Source organism: Schistocerca gregaria, chromosome 2 (assembly GCF_023897955.1).
Source record: "Schistocerca gregaria isolate iqSchGreg1 chromosome 2, iqSchGreg1.2, whole genome shotgun sequence".
NCBI lineage: Eukaryota > Metazoa > Arthropoda > Insecta > Orthoptera > Acrididae > Schistocerca > Schistocerca gregaria.
Genome location: NC_064921.1, coordinates 625,900,310 through 625,920,655, shown reverse-complemented (window position 1 = coordinate 625,920,655; position 20,346 = coordinate 625,900,310). Strand labels below are relative to the sequence as shown.

The window sequence follows — 20,346 nt, the reverse complement described above, 5'->3', positions numbered from 1 at the left end:
ACAATGCAGAGCACAATAAAATTTCATGAATAGAATTTTTACAAGTCATGGTAGATGATCAAAAGTGTAATGCGTGTTTTAGAGTGTTGATTTATTTTTAAATGAGTAAGTAAAATGTCGGTGAAGGAAGGGCACATCACATAGCCAGTAAGAAAAGGAAAGCATATAGTCATAAAATTTGGAAATGGTGCTTTGAACTTCAAACAGTCTTCTTGCAACAGGAACTGATTTTGTAATAAATTATTTCTTTACTCATATGAATCTGAGTTCAGGCCCAGATGTCATCATTGGAAAGTGGCGAGTTTGGTGGAAGAAGATTGTGTCATTTTTAAGAGTCAATACAAGAAAACAGTTAGCATAATAATAGTAACTATAATCAGACTTAGTTAAAAAACAAAGATTGCAGGTTCGACAGACAAATGATGATCTGAGGCAATGAAAGCATGCTTATGGCATGTGTTTGTAGCATCACCAAACTGACAATTTCCAAACGATTTAAAAGACTGAAAAATATGTAGAAAGTATTACACCCTATTACCAAATAAATACATATACGAGTTAAATATGGTTATTATTTTACAATGGAATTCACATTACAAAATAATAGACTGTAACCTTCCAGCAGTGAGGCTCAAAGAAGAAGAAGAAGAAACCACTGACTGTCACACATCTTATTTTTTAACAGAAGAGTATCAGAAATTACATAGACAGTTAAGACAATAATAGGAAAATACTACTCTCAGGGTGCATACACCCTGAGACAAATGGGGAAATCCGGCAAAAACCCGGGATATTTTCGGAATTCCGGGTATTTTTATGGTTTTAATTTTCAGTTAAATTTTTGTAATTTTGACTGGTAAAAATTGACACTCTAAAGAACATTATTGCATCCCGCTACTGCAAAATAACACTGCAGCAATGAAACAAACGAGAGAAAAAACAATATAAAACTTAAGTTGCAAACGAAATGCGCCCTTTACAACAACAAGCACCGTGCACACACAAGCGTCTGCCAATAGCAAAATATGTCAAAGGCTTTAGGGCGAAGACTATGCAATACTTCGTAACAACAAACTGCTTCTGATGAGTGTGACGTCACGTCTCTTTCATTAGGTTGGTTTGAGCAGAGGACAGGGGCTCATGCGCAGGCGCAGTTCAGTCCCGCGTGATCAGTGCCTTCTCCCGTTCGTGGATACTTGAAAAACCAGATGCTAATCGAAAAAAAAAATTCTGGAGCTATCAAGTGAATTAAAATACATTCCCATAGCTACGGAAGGCTGAAATACATTGTCAGTTTCAGTTTCATGATTTTATTTTATTTCCACGTTTTTGGCTGTCAAGCAATAATCGCCTTCCAGAACAATGAAGTTATTTCCGTCAGTTTGCTAAAGAAATTTGGCTTTTGTTAGTATTTTCCACTGAGGCAGTAAATTTATTTGAAAGGTAGCGTTTCATTCCACAGTGTAGGCTAGTTCCAACTGTTCGCTGAATTTCCACGTTTTCATTTTCTGGCACGTTCGGCATTTTGCCATAATAAAGAACCAAACATGAGATAGTACAGTTCTGGTGTTCCAAGAAATTTACATCCAAACCACACTGAAAAGCTTACTGTGAGGTTGGGACCTACTATATTGTAGCGATCTCCGGCATCTGCGCCGATATCTGCGCAGACAGATCGTTGCGTGTGGACCGGCCTTTACGAACATATGACTTGCCTACGCCATCGCAGCTGCGCACGCGCAGTAAAGCCTGTTTTCTGGCTGTCTCTGGTAACAACCGAAAACGAACCTATGACTGACAGGTGTCTGGAAAATATAGTAACTGTCATTTGAGTAGCATCACTTTGAAAGTAAATTTCCGTTTACGCAAGATGAATTATGTGTGTGAATGAGCAATGAATTTTTTAAATTACATATCATTTGTCTCTCGTTTAAAACTTAACACTTTGAGGACCAGCCACTTCGAGAATATAGAGCCCAGAAGACTAGACATTTAAATTTTACTGGCACATGCAAAAAAAAGACCAATATCACAAGTGAAAGCATATCTTCTGTTGTAGCTTATTAATCTTAGAGATTATTACCGTATATGTAAAAGCTTAGCTTTTCTTGTAGCCACTGTGTTTATTAATTTAAATCATTAACTTTTCTCATTTGTGTTGCTAGTGGCTGACAACATCATGTGCCCTATGCTCTGAAGTCTGAGTATCTGCTGCCACAGGTGGCGAGATCATGTGACATGAGCTATGATTGACTTACAAGAGGGCATTGCAATCTCCATTTCAATGCTTTGGGAACTATCGTGCTGCGTTTGGTGGAAATGGAATTTATACTTTCGTAATTACGAAAATATACAGTGTACATGTTGCTGCACGTCCGAGATCTTTCCAGGACCTTTTCTTTTTTTCCTGGGTTTCGTTTTCTAAAGTGGCGGCTGGAAGGTCTACGCCAGTGAATGAAACGTTAACCATTCAAAGGATTGATAAGGTGTAGAGTTCCGTAGGAGGGTATGCTGTCACATAACATGGAAAAAAGTGTATTTTAACCTGGGGAAAAAGTGTATTTTTTAAATCGGGAAATCCGGTGGTTTTTTTCCGTGTCCACGTATACACCCTGTATCCTGCAATATAATCATGTCTGTAATATTATTGAACAACAATGTTTTGTTTCACTGACCGAAGTGCCACAAGCTCTTTCACAAAAACATTATTAGAAGTTTTGGTATTACTGGTGGGTTAGAATTCATACTTTTAACAGACAGTAGAAAAATTAAAGGAAGTAGTGTTCTCAAACCGCCTACATTTATGTGATATGATGATTCACCACTATATTACAAGCAGATATAGCACCACAATAGCTCGAATGCAAGACACCGCTTCTTGGAGAAACTTCTGTATCCTTCAGAGTTGCCAGTTCGTTCATATTGCTGGACTTAGTATTCTAAGGGACAACCAGTTATTTTGTTTTGTTGCCACTGTAGGTGAATGAGTCATACTTGGCAGTCATGTCTTTTTTTTCGAATACTTTACACTGGTGATCAACTTTGTAATAATAAGTACTCGGGATACAGACAGGCGTACAATATTAAATGCACCATCCATGTGCTTACTGAACGGTTAGAGAGAGAGAGAGAGAGAGAGTCCACAAAGTTGCTTTCACTAGTCAGTGATGTCGTTATTGTGGTCGATAGCCACCACTGTGACCCCCCCTCCCCAAGCAATGCATAGGGTGTATGGAAGCGGGTCATGATGTATAAACAAGGAGAGGTGGGAGAGGGGGAACTGGTTTACAAAATCCATTGCTAGGTCTGGTTTTGTGATGCCCTTATGAGAGAATGTCCATGTGAGATGGGGAGACAATGACACTTACACAATCCAGGTCATGGATCCATGAACTGTGTTTGATGAGTTGGCAGCTCCAAGTAGTTGCAATTCTGTATGTTTGTCCTCTGTTGGTGGGCCGCCAAGTGGTAGCTAGGTGATGTCAGAGCTGATTTCTACCACAAAATGGTTTGTCAGTAGTAGGATGGGCAAGGGTGGAAGTTTGACAGAGCACTCGTCACAATCCAAGTCAATGAAAAGATCACATTCAAGTGTGATATCCAGTAGCTGTCGTCAGTGCTGCAATGGAGCACATTCAGGGACAGTCTTCTCGAGTGAGTGAACTTCCTGTGAGTGCTATCAAGTGGGCACAAGATGGATGACCGTCATGCTCAGTGTCAGTGAACTGCTTCCAAATGGCCGTGGCTGCACGTTGTGCATCCTTGCATGGCACGAAGCCATTTGTTTTGACAGACTGAAGGTCACTCTGCCAGGTACGTAAGATGCCAGCTGCCGCCGAAAGCAATTCTGTGTGAGTGCAGCACAGTCGATCACATGGAACTGTTGTGTGGGGGCAGCACGGTTGATGGAGTTCTGTGCCGATGAGAATACAATGTACTACGATGGAGGTGATCTGCACAGGTGTGCACGGCAGAATTTGCACAGGCCCTAGCATAACAGGGATAAACAAACACATAAAACCATAACACATTCTGCACTGTTATACTATTTCATGACAATTGTTGGAATAACTCATTGATGCATGCCACCTAGTGAGAATGTTGGGAACTTACAATGTTAGGTAGGAATACAATTTGAAGATGTTGTACACTCAGTCCTGCATCAAAGATTTTTGTTAGGTATTTGCTCTTTTCACAATTAAAGGTTACTTTTGTACAACTAATTTATAAACACCCTGTAAAAAGCAAAATGTCAGTTAAAGCAGCAAAGGTAATAACCATACATTGGCGAGTAATGAGGTACACTGTAAAGAAAATCCTATTGTGGGGTGCCATGGTCAAATAGTTTTGTCACCATTAAAATAGTTATATAATTAATTTTTCATTTGTTTTTAGGTACACATCTGTAGTCTGGGTACTACCACACACACCATACCCGAAGGCAAAACAAATAGGCACAGCCCATCTCATCTTTTTCAGTGGGCACTAGTAACAATACCAGAAGGGTGTCAATGGGAAGTCAGGCCGATGAAAACTAATCAATTTGCTGTACACGGTAAACAATAAGAAAATACTGTGAACAGGTAGAACTAACATATTTAAAAATAAAACAATGGAAAATTCAGGATGGACTGTAACAATACCAGAGAAGGAAAGCTGCTACTCACCATGTAGCAGAGACGCTGAGTCGTGATAGGCACAACAAAAAGATTCACACAATTATAGCTTTTGGCCATTAAGGCCTTTGTCAGCAGTAGACACACACACACACACACACACACACACACACACACACACACACACACACACACACACACACACACACACACACACACACACACACACACACACACACACACACGTTTGCAGTCTCAGAAAGTATTTAAAAATACATCTTTCAGTTAATAGTTAATAACTGTTTACAAGATGAGTGATATAAATAAATTTCGTGCATTGTTCTTTGCAGTAAAGATGAAGGACTAGTGGATAAAGAATAAGAGGTCATAGTGAGAATTGAACTTTGTCAGAACAGTGGTATAAAATGTGACATTGAATCGACAACGTGTGGTGAATTGTACAATAGTCACATAGTTATGCAGATACCATGACCACTGCCAGCTGAGTATTCTGATATTATGAGTGAGGAAGGTATCTGAATTCTGTTTTACCTTATACAGAGAATCAACTACTACAACAGGTACAAAGTGCAGAAAAAAGCACAGTCCACAAGTGTTCATACATGCAGTGTGTTACAATAAGCACAAACTATTTTTCATTACAACTGTTTAAAGTAACAGATGGAAATCTAATATAAGTCAGGAAAAAATAATGTACCTGGTTTAATATTACAGTATTAACAGCATTGTTAATTTGCAATGTATTCAATTTCTTGCAAATTGAAAACAAAAGGTGAACTTAATAACAAGAAGCAAATACAGAAAATAGATACGATTTTCATTTCTTTTCTTTGAAAGCTAAAACTCAACACTGCCAGCAATGATGGTCTATGAGAAAGGAACAATAGCCACAATACACTTTCAAAGTAAACTAAAAACTCAGAAGCAGTCTTATACTTTGCTACTTATTACTGCTGTTCTGTGTGTTCATTTTATTTGTTATTTCCTGATTTAACTGCATAATTAAATACAATAGCAGAGTAGTTATGTGGGTGTTTAAATGAGTTCATTTGAAATCATTCCACCACAATTAATACAGCACAGGACTGCTCGTATACGCATTTAAAAATTTGGGCAAGTGACTGGCTCCATTATCTTTATTATACACAAATTCTTAGAAAAAATTTGAACCTTTAAAAGTCTGCATGTAGGTCTACATTTTTTGAATTAAATAAAATTGTAAAATATTGTGCTTAGTGAGGGCTTGGCATCATGTATTGCACAAAATCAGCTACCCTTTCTTGAACTAATAACTGAAACCAATGCACATTAGGATAATCCTGTGTAAAATTAACAAAATATGCAAAAGATCCTTCTCTGAAGAGAAAAGTGAATGTGATGGTACTGTGGATAATCAGGCTCTGCTATTCCTGCCATTTAAGATTCAGTCACAGGAGAAAATATTATGCTTTCAGTCATTTTGAATGTGTATTTTTGACTTGCACATGTCACCATTCATTAGTGAATGTCTTGACTGTCTTTCTAATTTGAATAGTTCTCTATCTAGTTCTAGAGTGAACTACAATAATTAAAATCTGCATTCGAATTGGCTAAGTCAACATTGTTCTTGCTGACCTGTGAGTATATCACACATTGCATGCAAGAATTAATCTTGTACTCTATCCTGATTCAATAAAGAAAGGTGCTGAAACAGGCTTTAATATTACATGACAAATAGTTCCATTTGGTATTCCAAATATGAGGATTATTATTTAGTTTTCCTTTATGAGATAACCAAAATTGATAATGAATATGGTAACTTATTTGATTGTAGTATTCTTTAAAGTAATAAGAAGTAATAAGGTGGGCTGTAAATTGCACACAGAAAATGTTTATTTTCAAGGGTAAGAAAAAATGTGCAAAAATTAAGTTCCACATTAAACTGATGTTATTTATTATATTAACAAAAATAATAGTGTGAGCACTTGAAGAAACGTAATCAAATATTGCTTGTACATTGATCGAAAAAGAAGTCAGCCAAGTCTTTGCACTCTCTACACTACCACTGGGCACTGTCTCCATAGTTGGTGACTGTGGGAGGAGTAGGAGGAGGTGGCATCTATGATGGATCGCCCTGGCGGTATGACTGCGTAGTATTAATCCTTTGATGTCACGTACTCTTCTATGGATCAGGTCAACTCTCATTGCCATAATCACTCTCTGACCCCGACTCAGATTCTGAAAGTTGTAATGCAGTTCTCCGGGAACGGATCGTTGCTGTACGATGCTTAGTGGCTTTGCGTAGCATTAATTCTGAAAAAAAATTAACATAAACTCAGATAAGATTCAAGGTAGCTCTGGGTGGAACAGGTTGTGTCTTAAACAGAATGTAATGCATAATTACAGCAACAAGTAACAAATATCTACTTATTAGAATACCAAAATAAAATACAATGAGTTCTCCCTTAATGTCTTTCAGTATGTTTCATGTATTTCTCTGTCATACTAATCCTACATCAACAACTATAAATGTAGTATGAAAGGGCACTGCTTAAGTACCACAGTTTCATGTATGATCTGTTGGGTGTTTGTGTTCACTTTTTTACACGAGTAAAGGGGGCAATGACTCAATATTGTGAGTTTTTGTAAGTTTCGGTTTTATAAGTTTTGGTGTTCTAAACAATAAATATGATAGTACACATCAGTCACAGTGCACCTAAGAGTCATGTCATGATTGTGGACATTTTTAAACACTGTTAAGTATCTTAAGATGATCAGGGAAAGGTCACAGATAAGCTAAAATTACGTAGCATCTAGTGTGTATAAAAAGTAAAATTCACTAGAAAAAATTTGTTTCCATATTGTTAACAATAACTATGTGAAAAATAATCTCAAATATATTAAGATAAGATTTAAATTTGCTCTGATACACTTAGTATAAAGGACAGTCAAAGTAGGTAAAATGTTTATTGTTTCAAAAGTAGTCACCATAACAGTTAATAATTTATCCTGCTGTGAAACAAGACAGTCAATGCTTAATGGAAACATGTTTGTGGTGGTCTTCAGAACTACAATTGTACCCAAGCATGTACCTCTTGGTCCCAAGGAAGATTGCTTATATATCCATACAGTCCCAAACTCTGTGCTGTGAAAATGTGTGGTCTTGTTAACTTTTTCGCAGTCATTTTTAACTATGGTAGGAGGGCATTTAAACCATTATAAAGAAGCTTCTCTCAAATGTATTCTATCCTTTTGATGTATAATTTTTTTTTTAAATTGTAGATACAGCTATGTGCTGTTTTGTTTTCCTCATTGTGGTTAGTTAACAGAAAAAAGTCCTGTGATTAGAATACTACTACAGAATTTGCATCATCCAAAACTTTGTACTCTTACCTGTTGACTGTGCAAAATACTATCTCTGAAGCAACTATCCTCATAGATCCAGCAGCTGGAGAGGGATCTCACATATCCCATATACCAATGATACGAACCATTTCCCCATTCATTTAAATGACATCAACTCCCATTGACAGCTTGTTTGTAATGACGATGAACAAGGCTCAAGGTCAGAGAGAAGGTGGAAAGGGAAATGGAGAGAGAGTTGAGGGGGGGGGGGGCAGGGAAGGGAGGGGGGAGAAAATGGACAGAGAGGGGGGGCAAGAGATTAGGATGTGTATCCAGTTCACATACCTATTTAGCACTTGTGAATCATTGCCAGGCTTGCTAGTATAATATACAGGGTGAAATATCTGAAACTTTCACCACAAATATTCTGGAAATGGAAAGTGCTATTGGTGTGCAGTTCCCACAGAATGGATTGGTAGGCAGGGGGGCTCATATTGTTAGTTAATCAATGGATTGTAATAACACTTACAAATTATATATTTTTTTATTTTTTTGAATGGAAAAACCATTATTGACATTATCAGTCTAAAATTAGGATACATTAGAATGTCAGTAGTGTTCATTGCTGGATTCTAGTGCAAGTCATCTACAATGTACTGCATTTTGAAAAGTTCCCACACTGTCACTTGCACAGCACTTGTGGTACACATACTAAAGAACAATGCAAGTGCATAAACTAGTTCCAACAGGTAACGAAACAACTGATTATCACAGGTTGTGTTAAAATGACCACCAGCAGTGACAATACCTGCTTCCAGTCGGGTATGACTGTTGCACATGTGCTAGCATTTCAGTTTAGATGTGCAAGCAAGCTGCAGTATAAGTTGTTGCATATTGTTGGGTGTGGTTTGGCATGTCCTTTTAGATAGCATCATTTTCCCACAGAAAAGAGTCTACAGGCATCAGATATGGGAAACAGGCCAGCCAAGGTACAGGTCCTCAATGTTTTGGAAACAATTCTTAAAGACATACTGTAGTACTTTGTGCACTATAGACTGGACAGTTATGTTGGTACCACAGGTTCCACCTAGCCTACAGAAGAACATCTTATAGGAGCTGTGGTAGATGTTCTTTTAGGATGCTGCGATACTTGTATGTGTTCAGTGTTCTGCCTATGAAAAACAAGCCCATGAGCTGATGGTTCACTAGTCCACACCACACCTTTGAATTTCATGGACACTGATGTGCAGCCTGACAAAGCCAATGGGGATTATCAACAAACAAGAGGTGCATGTTTCAACATTTTAGCTGGTCATGATTGGTAAATGTGGCTTCATCACTAAGCAAGATACGTGATACATCTGTAGTACCCTGTCTTAATGGCCATGTTTGGAAGTTAACAGGAGCCTCAATTGTTTCCGTGAAGCTCTTGGTGGAGAGATACGCGATAGAGACAGAACCTATATCAACAGGGAATGCAGAGGACACTTGCTTGATTTGTGCCACTTCCTCATGTGACTGTATGGGAGCTTCCGTGCAGATCATCTGCACCTGTAGTAAGAACAAGAACTTCTTCCTCTTCTGTCATTATTGGTTCCCTTCTGTTATGTTGTCTCGATGTTACACCACCATTTTCATAACTGACTGAAGAGGTTAACATGTAATTGCCAGGATGGTTGCCTAATGAGATATCTTGCTGCATACGAGAGGCATTCTTCCTATGCTCTCCATACACCATAAACATGTTGGCTTTTTCTGCAATGGTAAATCCCATTGTCCAGCCATGACGTGCTGTTTGGATTGTCACACACTAACTGACTGGCAAGTTGCAATGCAATTAAAAAACACACAAGCATACTGTAAGCAAACATAACATTGTACCTACCACCCTGCAACGAACACTACTGATGTTATAACTTATCCTGCTTCTAAGATGTTACTGGTAATAGGCATTGTTCCATTAAAAAAGTGTATGTTTGTGCAAAAAGTACACTTTCTAAGAATTATTGCAATATGTTTATTGGCTAGCAATATGAGTCCCTGACTACTGATCCATTCTGTGAAAAATGTGCATCAGTAGAACTTCCCATTTTCGCACTTTTGTGCTGTAATTTAAAAGTTTTTTACCAATTTACTTCTAATTTTTATGTGATACTTAAATAAACATTCAGATATTCCTATGCTATATATTTTTAAGTAACAATAAGCAGGGTTTCTGTTAAAACTGACTGTTAAAAAGAAAAAGCTGTGATGTGTGCAGTGAAAATGTACAATTTCATTTTCATCAGTTTTAACCATGATAACAGGGCATTTAAAAAATTGTATGCACAATAGTGTTTTTTTCCACAGTAGGTTTTAACCAGAAAGTAGTATTTATAGCTTACAGACTTATGATTAGAATACAACTACAGTATGTGAATCTGAAGAGGTTGAACAATCAGATTTGCAAGTGGCTGGCTGATTCTTCAATCACTTTAGATTTATACAGCTACTGTTCCACAGCCATGTTTAGGATTTTGGAATGTGAATCAACAGAAACTTTGTAATCCTATCCATTTACAGATTAAAACTGTGTGAAACAGTGCCATTGAAGCTACTATCTTCACAGATCCAGCAGCTGGAGAGGTTTCTTACACGCCATACACCAATGATCCCAATGATTTTATCCATTCATTTTAAATGAGTTCATTTCCCAATCCAGATTTTATTTGCATTAACAATAAACAAGGCTCAAGGTAGGAGAGAGTGGAAAAGGCAGACCACTGTTCGTCCACAAATTTCCAAAGCAAAAGCCAATTCACGTGGTGCAGAATTCTATTGACAACTGGTATGCTGGTATTACGTTTCATTTTAGTGAATATAGGTACAAATTGTTCACTTCAACATCTTGTGAGGAAGGTCAGCGTACTGAGAAGACAACCTTTTTTCTGTAAGAGATTATTCCACTACATGTTGTGCAACATCTCCCCGTAAGCTGAAGTGGAGTGATCTCTTAAGATTTCCTCTCAAGTGACTAGTGGTGTACTATAACATCTATTTCTGACCTATTTTATGCCTGTATTGATATTTCTATGTCAATTTGTAGTATTGCTTATGTATAATGTTGTATCTGTCATGGGAATTCTTTGACTATGTATACATGTTTCAGTTATGTGAAACTTTTGAACGATGTTGTTTAAATTATGCTTGTGGATATAAATAGGTAATGGAATGATTGTTATGTAATGTATTGGAAATGACATAGTCCGTAGTTAGGGAACGTAGGGTTGAATTTAAATATGTGGGGAAGCCTCACATCTGTGAAAGTACCCTGGCAGAGTAGAAAAGGTGTGGTTGGCACACAAGTGTCAACTTGTCCTTTGTGATGGGTAAGGAGCCTGGACTGAGCAGTGCTGTAGTTAACACCTTACTAGCAGTAGTGGATCATTGTAGCTCATATTCCTGGAGTTTTGAGACCAGAAGAGCTTGAGGGCAGTATTCACCGGCCTCAGATGCTGTATTTGGTGATACCATTGCTGTGGCACAGATTTTAGCCCTATAAATATAATTCTGACACCAAGAAAATATGTAACAGGGTAAGGCCAACAGTATTACTATGGCTGAATCACCACCAGTCTTCCACTAAATTGTTTATATTTGGCAGTCTGTAAATGGATCAGGTATTTGTGAAATTTGGTTGATTTTAATAATAATCATGGTGTTACTAAAAAGTCCGTAGTTAGGGAACGTAGGGTTGAATTTAAATATGTGGGGAAGCCTCACATCTGTGAAAGTACCCTGGCAGAGTAGAAAAGGTGTGGTTGGCACACAAGTGTCAACTTGTCCTTTGTGATGGGTAAGGAGCCTGGACTGAGCAGTGCTGTAGTTAACACCTTACTAGCAGTAGTGGATCATTGTAGCTCATATTCCTGGAGTTTTGAGACCAGAAGAGCTTGAGGGCAGTATTCACCGGCCTCAGATGCTGTATTTGGTGATACCATTGCTGTGGCACAGATTTTAGCCCTATAAATATAATTCTGACACCAAGAAAATATGTAACAGGGTAAGGCCAACAGTATTACTATGGCTGAATCACCACCAGTCTTCCACTAAATTGTTTATATTTGGCAGTCTGTAAATGGATCAGGTATTTGTGAAATTTGGTTGATTTTAATAATAATCATGGTGTTACTAAAAACTATCTTGTACCTGTGGTTATCCCAAGTCACAAACCTGGACAGGAATCCTATCCTAGTGAATATAATTCAGAGTGTTCTGATAAGTCAAAAGACTGCTTATGAAGGCACATTTGTTGTTTGAAGTGGTATAATTTGTTGTGCTTGACTTAAGTAATAATGATAAGAATACTTACCTTTTCTCATACAAACTGGTGTAGTTTTGTTAATGAGCATGGTTGTTCAAACACAAATGTGTGAGTAACACATTTAACTGCAAGGTTAGGTTACTGTATTGTAGTGTGAACAGATATAAGGAAAGAGTTTAGTGTGTGGGTTTATATCAAGGAAGGTTAGGTTAGCCTTATCACTGTTTGCTGCTTTATCATTTTGTTTGACACAAGACTGCCTAATTAGGCAGGAGACTGGTTTTAATATGTAATGTTACAACTTGCTGTTGTGCTGGGAAAACATCTGGTTCCTGACCCACCTCTTTACTGTTGATTGTACACTGCTGGATTGTTTCAGAAACAAATTCCAATTTGATTGTTCCATTTCCATTAGGTTATCTCACGGTCAGCTTTCATAAAATTTCTCGCAGAGGTATAACTTTAGCATTGATTGCTATTTAAGGCAACCGGTGTTACCATTAAACTTGGCACCTCGTAAAAAGGACAGTCATTGTTCTTGTTCATAAAATACAATAAGTAATTAGTGAGAAACTAGTGTGGTTAGAGCAGTGAATGTCAAGTGGCACAAAGGTGCAATCAAGTACAGTAGAATGAACAACAGTAGACATTGCATCCAAAATTAAATTGTAATATACATTCAGAATGGGCAAAGGTGTGAATACAGTAAATCTGCTGAGTGAATGAAAAATAGTGCCTTGCACCATGGGAAATGGCGCTGGCAGAAGTAATAGTTTATGCCAGCAGATAACAGATGGCTCTTGTGATAGGCAGCTAGCCAACACACAATATCATGAACACGTAAATGAACAGATCAAGATGTTGAGAGTATCCAAAATCAAACAAGAGGAGCCAGAGGATGCAAATGATGAATTTGTAGACAAAAGTGATTATGTGAATAAATCAGTTGACATTTTTGATTTACCAGAAATAAAGAGAGAACCAAAAGAAGCATACAAGGTAGAGTCAGAGCATGAAAGTTCAGTAGAACAAGAAAGTAGACAACCGTTGAGTGTGATTGACTGTTTAAGAATGTTGTCCAATCAAATGAAAACACAAGGTAGCAACCTTGAAAGCTAGCTTAAACCCCAAGGTAGCAATCTTGAAAGCCAGCTTAAAGCACAGGTTAGTGATCTTGAAAGACAAAACACAAAATTAAGTCAACAGATTGAACAGGTAGATAAAACAGTAGGTACTTCATGTTCTACTGCCACTGAAATGAAAAATAAAGTTAATTCTGTAAATGAAAACATGGCTAATATGCAGGGACAAATTAATTATTTTAATAAAAGGTTCAATGTTTAATGTTGAAATAATTAACATCCACAGAAAAAAAAACTTTTTATAGTGAAAAAAGTGGATGAAAAAGCTTTTGGTCTGAAAACTGAAATAGTAGATGGGTGCAAAAATGAAATCTCGCATTTGAGAAGAATAGTTTCAGATACAGAAAAAGTTTTAAGTAAACAAGTTGTTGAATGCAAACAGAAGTGTGATCAAAGCACTTCACAGATTCTAGGAAAAATTTCTGACCTTGAATGTAAAATATGAGACAGACTTGGTGTCATTAGTAATGGCACACCACTTAACAGATTGTTGGAAGGCAAGGAAAGGTTCAATCCCACCAAGAAACATAATATATGACATCCATTAGATTTTGTGAACGAAATTTTCCAGATTATCTGATCATGAAAAGATAAATGTGTTGATCAGCACCTTGTCAGGAGGTGCCAAGCACTATAGAATTAACCAGAATAATGAGAAATGACTTAATGAGTTTAAACAAAAATTCATAAAAGAACATTGGCCTGGACAAAAGCAGAACTGCTTATGGTGGGAGTTTATCATGGCTAAACTCCATGATAATACGGGCAGGAATTCTTTAAAAGATTTCCACGAGTGCTGGTACTGGAAGTGGACACACTTAAGAAGTCGATCAGAATCCAAAATTATCAGGGATATATGGGAAAAGCTCCCAGCAGATTCTAAAAGATACACTGGAAGCAACCACTGAAGCTTCTTAGCATTTTTAGAAAGGGTAGAAGACGAAGACCACTGGAAACAGGGATAACTATCTGAATAATACTAACAGAACAACCGTAATCATGACGAAGAAAGTGACAGTGATGGTTATCACGTCAATGTGATTCAAAGAGGTAGAGATAGGGGCAGAGGAAAAGGGAAACTCAGCCCGTAACGGTAGAGGTTTTCCTGCATGAAATGCTCTCTGGAATGATACAGAAAACTGAGTGCCGCCAATATTTAGGGTCAAACTGGTGTAGACACAGTTTACCGAAACAGGAAAGGGGTTTCAAGCAAAGCACTTATAATGGCAGGTAATCCCTGGCAGCACGCAGCGGGCCCGATGTTAAGCTTACATGTTGTGGTTGGCGGGAGAGCCAACCGTATGGTTAAAGGAGGCCGAAATGCACGCGTTTTAGCTCACGCAGGCTGGCGTGAGGTCTGGAACATGACAAGGGAATTAGAATTGAGAAAAGCTGGTGGAATACTTAACTTTAATCCATTAATGGAGAACGTCGCTCTTTATGGTACATGATTCACAATATCAATAGTACGGATACTGGCGCCTTGCTAACGTAGCTGAAGGCTATGCTAACTATCGCCTCGGCAAATGAGAGCGTAGAAGTCAGTGAACCATCGCTAGCAAAGTCGGCTGTACAACTGGGGCGAGTGCTAGGAAGTCTCTAGACCTGCCGTGTGGCGGCGCTTGGTCTGCAATCACTAATAGTGGCGACACGCGGGTCCGACGTATACTAACTGACCGCGGCCAATTTAAAGGCTACCACCTAGCAAGTGTGGTGTCTGGCAGTGACACCACATTCCTCCCATGCAAATCGGCTTCCGCCCGCCTTGGAGAGGACCCTATGTTGACGTATGCGACGAGGTGGGGAGCCTAACAACAGGCGAGGCTGTGCCACCCGCACCCTGCCATTCGGACCGCAGGGAGCTAGGAAACGCCTGAAAACCTGCTCCAGGGTGCACGCCAACATGCTGTGTAGGCGCCCGTAGAGAGACAGGAGGGGCCGAAGGGTCGACCTCCATCGGGCCGGGGCACCCGACGGGCGAAGATTACATATGGTCCGGAGCGAGCAAAAGTTCCATGTCGGTGGACAACTGGTCCCGGGAAGCGATCGGCGGCGCGTGACCCAGGGAGGCGCCCGACGGCTGCAGCGGTGCGTCTACTGCGGGCGTCGCCGGCGGGAGAACAGGCGGTGGCGGCGGCGCGTCGCCATGAGGCAAAATGGAAGGCAGCGTCGGTAACACCTGGGGCTGAGGCGAGCCAGTAGCCAGGGCACTGACCGGACGGCACCGTCGCTGAAAGCAGACGGCGAGCGGCAGATCCCGTGCAATGACAGAGGCGCAGCTGATTGAGATGCCGACGCACCTCACCAGAGGTCCCCCAAAACAAAATACATAGCGCATCCGAGGCAGTGAAGAATGCACCCTTGGTGCCGACGCCATGAACCTCGATATTGGCAATAGTAGACAACGTCGCCGGGAGCAAAAGCAGGTGTCTGCTGCTGCACAGGAATCTGATGCGACGGATGTAGCAAAGACATCAAGGTTCGATGACGACGACCGTGGAGCAACTCAGCCGGCGAGCGACCATCTCGGGGCTGAGAGCGATACGAGGACAAAAAGAGCAATAACGCGTCCTCCCGAAATTACAACTCTTTTAACTTCAACATCTGTGACTTGAAAGTCCTGACCAATCGTTCAGCGACACCGTTTGACTGTGGCGAAAACGGCGCGGACGTCAGATGTTTAATACCATTGGCCCTGCAGAATGACAAATTCTGCTGACATGAATTGTGGGCCATTGTCGGAAACAATAGTCTGTGGAAGACCTTCAATGCAAAAGATAGCGGATAACGCTTGGATGGTGGCAGAGGACGTCGTGGAAGACATTCGTACAACAAAAGGAAAATTAATGAATGAATCTACCACAACCAACCATCAAGCATTCAAGAATGGACCAGCAAAATCGATGTGTAAGCGTTGCCAAGGGGAAGTGGCTTTGGGCCATGCAAAGAATTTCCGTGTTGGTGCTGATTGTTGTTCGGCACACACCATGCAAGAAGAGCACATATTCATAATCGCGGCATTGATTGCGAACCAAGTACAGCGCTGACGAGCAAGTTGTTTCGTTCTCACTATACCCTAATGTCCTTGGTGGAGAAGCTGTAAGACAGAGGACTGTAACGAACGTGGTACCACGACCCGGGACTGATCATTATCAGAACGCAACAGCAAAACACCACGTGGTACAAAAAGTCTTTCCTTGTGAGCAAAAAATCGGCGAACCAACGGGTCCCCGATCCGTGACTGACAAGGTGGTGGTGGTTGTTAGTGTTTAACGTCCCGTCGACAACGAGGTCATTAGAGACGGAGCGCAAGCTGGGGTTAGGGAAGGATTAGGAAGGAAATCGGCCATGCCCTTTTCAAAGGAACCATCCCGGCATTTGCCTGAAACGATTTAGGGAAATCATGGAAAACCTAAATCAGGATACCATTGCGTAGCAACAAAACGCAGAACGGGAGCAAGGACAGGGTCGGCAGCTGTGGCTGTAGCTACACGACGAAAATCAATCGGAAACGATTTGACCACATCATCAGTTTCCGCATCAATGAACATGCAAGCAAGTTCGGAGGAATCGAATGCCCTATCCTCAGCAACAGGCAAGCGGGACAACGCATCGGCGTTTTCGTGCTTAGGAGTGGACCGATACAAGATATCGTAGCGGTACTGCGAGAGGAAAATAGACGAGCGAATGAATTTCTGCGCTGTACGTGGCGGTACAAGCTTGGTCGGATGAAACAGCGATGTCAAATGTTTGTGGTCTGTGATTATGGTAAAGTGACGACCATACAAGAAATCGTGAAACTAACACCAAATACGAGAGCCAATGCTTCTTCCTCGATCTGTGAATAATTTCTTTGAGCAGGCGAGAGCAATTTGGACGCAAAGGTAATAGGGCGATCGTGCGATCCATCTTTGTGCGCAAGCACAGCACCGATCCCGAAATCCGATGCAACAAAAGGGGCTTCTGGGGATCGAATGACGTAAGGCAAGTATTGGAAAGCAACGCCGTTTTCAACTGGCGAAAGGCGCGTTCGCATTCCGTCGTCCAGACGAACGGAACACCTTTACGGCGTAAGCGATGAAGCGGAGCTGAAATGGAAGAGGCATGCGGCACATTCATGGTAATTTATTTTTCCCAGCACACTCTGTAGTTGCTTGAAATTCCACGGCGAAGGCAAGTCTTGTATCGCACGAAGGTGCGTTGGACTGGGATGTATGCCTTGGGCATTGAATACATGTCCCAGGTATGGCAAGTCCCGAGCAAAAAACACATTTGTCCTTTCGCAAGCGAAGACCATTTTGTCGCAAAACCTGAAATAATGTTCTGAGATTGGCCAAATGTTTTTCTTCCGTCTTTCCAGAGATCACAATATCGTCCATATAATTTGCTGCAGTAGGGACAGACGCACAAACAGTTTGTAGATATTGCTGAAACAATGCAGGGGCGGATGCACACCCGAATGGCAGTCGTTTGAATTGATACAAACCAAGATGCGTGTTAACCACCAGAACGCGCTGGGATTCTTGGTCCACCGGTATTTGTAAGTACGCATCTGCTAGGTCCAACTTCGAAAATTATTTACCCGGGCACAGTTTGTCAAAAAGATCTTCCGGGCGGGGTAAAGGAAAAGTTGCAATCACTAGTTGTGGATTCACTGTTGCCTTGAAGTCCACACAAAGTCTCAATTTGCCGGAACGTTTTGGCAAAATTACTAAGGGTGATGCCCAGAGAGAAGTCTGCACACGTTCATTTACACCTTGTGATTCCAAATCGTGTAATGTTTTTGCGACTTCATCACGCAATGCGTGGGGAACATTGCGCGCTCTGAAAAATTTCGGTTGCGCGTTTACTTTCAGTTCCAAATGTGCTTTATAGTTCTTAGCCCAACCAAGGCCCGGTGCAAAAATGTCTGCAAATTCTTCACATAGACGAGAAACACTGTCTGAAGGCACAGTCTGGTTCACTGAGAGGACCTGATTTACTATAGACAAGTTAACTGAAATAAATCGAAACCAAACAAGTTCACTGCAGAAGAAGAACGAAGGACGTAAAATGATACAAGTTTTGTTTGTCCTTTGTATGTTGCAAGAATGCTGCTCTGTCCTAACACAGGGATCGTTTGACCGGAGTAGCTATTTAACGTAACATTTGCGGCACGCAACGTAGGTGTGCCCACCAGTTTGTAAGTGTCTTGATTGATCAGTGAAACTGCAGCTCCGGTATCGAGCTGGAATGGTATCACTTTGCCGTTAATGTCCAAGTCTAAAAAAAGTTTATTGTCCTGCTGCCGACAAGAGCGACTGTCTCGTGCAAAGTGAACTGACACTGGTACATAATCACTTGCGACTTGACGGGAGTTCCAGCGATGTCGACGCACACTATTTTTGGGACGAACACAGTCACTGTTAGAGTGCACTGAGCGGAGTGGAATGAACTACATGAATTTCCATGGGCGAAGTTTCGCGAGCCTGAGTATCCTTGGTTCGATTCCGATTCCGGCGCGAAGCAAAGGGCCTGGAACGGTTTTGAGCTTCTGATCTGGGCTTTTTCTGGCAAACACTCTGAACGTGTCCTTTTTTATTCAATAAAAGCAAATAGCTTGGCGTGACGGGCAATTCTCACGCGAATGTTTAGTAGCACACCGCGGGCATGATTTGATCACTGGATTAGCTTGCCTGCGCGGCACACGTGGCTGAGAGCCTGGCGGCAGCGGCCCCGGGCGCGAGGGCTGTTTACGACTCCGTGCAGCTCGCCCGGCGGGCCGGTTAACCTGACACACTGCTGGCGAAGTTTCAAATGACTCCTGAGCAAAGTCAAGTGAGTCCTGCCGATCCAATATGTCCATCACTTGTTGAATGGAGGGATTTACTAGTTTCAAAAAATGGTTCAAATGGCACTGAGCACTATGGGACTTAACATCTTAGGTCATCAGTCCCCTAGAACTTAGAACTACTTAAACCTAACTAACCTAAGGACATCACACACATCCATGCCCGAGGCATGATTCGAACCTACGACCGTAGTAGTCCCGCGGTTCCGGACTGCAGCACTAGAACCGCACGACCACCACGGCCGGCTACTAGTTTCAAAATCTGTTCCCTTATACGAACATTAGAAACGTTCTGTGCAATTGCATCACTTACCATAGTATCTGAATAAGGGAGTCCACATTGACACTGAAAAGCACAATCCCTAGTAAGGCCTTGCAAGTTTGCAACCCACTCCCGATTAGTCTGACTTGGCGTACGTTTTGTACGAAAGAAGGTGTACCTTTTCGCAACTACATTGACTGATTCATTGAAATATGTATCTAATGCAGACAAAATTTCTTCGTAGGGCAGAGTTGCTACGTCGCGTCAGGGAAATAATTTGATTATCACACGGTACGTGGTCACGCCGACCGACGATAATAAATAAGGCTGCCGCTCGTTACCTTGAATTCTGTAGGCGGCGAGATGGAATCAAAATTGGCGTGACCACATCGTCCAGCTTTCCAGTGCAGCATCAAAAGGACGAAAAGTGGGTGCCACAGCGTGTTGTGGCTGCGTTAGCGGTGAAGCGGCTGCTGCCGCATAGTTTTGCATCGCATGTTGACCCTGGACGAGCTGTCCAAGGGCATCAAGTAAGGCGTGCGTCTGCTGATTCTGTAAGCGATAAAATTCGGACAGTACATCTGGAGATTGTGGCGAAGCCATTACACAAGTAAATCAGGGCAATTTAGATAAGAACACTTGTACTCTCGTCGCCAATGTTGTGGTTGGCAGGAGAGCCAACCGTATGGTTAAAGGAGGCCGAAATGCACGCGTTTTAGCTCACGCAGGCTGGCGTGAGGTCTGGAACATGACAAGGGAATTAGAATTGAGAAAAGCTGGTGGAATACTTAACTTTAATCCATTAATGGAGAACGTCGCTCTTTATGGTACATGATTCACAATATCAA

At 41.0% G+C, this 20,346-nt stretch overlaps 1 protein-coding gene across 1 annotated transcript in view; it reads right to left on the bottom strand.

Moving 5' to 3' along the window:
- Window positions 1-6,541: 6,541 nt before the first annotated feature.
- LOC126335903 (uncharacterized) overlaps window positions 6,542-20,346 on the bottom strand; it is a 388,142-nt gene continuing 374,337 nt past the window's right edge. The window contains exon 17 of the mRNA XM_049999375.1: window positions 6,542-6,929. Coding sequence (XP_049855332.1) covers window positions 6,811-6,929 — 119 coding nt within the window. The 3' untranslated portion in view covers window positions 6,542-6,810. The remainder of the gene's footprint in view (window positions 6,930-20,346) is intronic.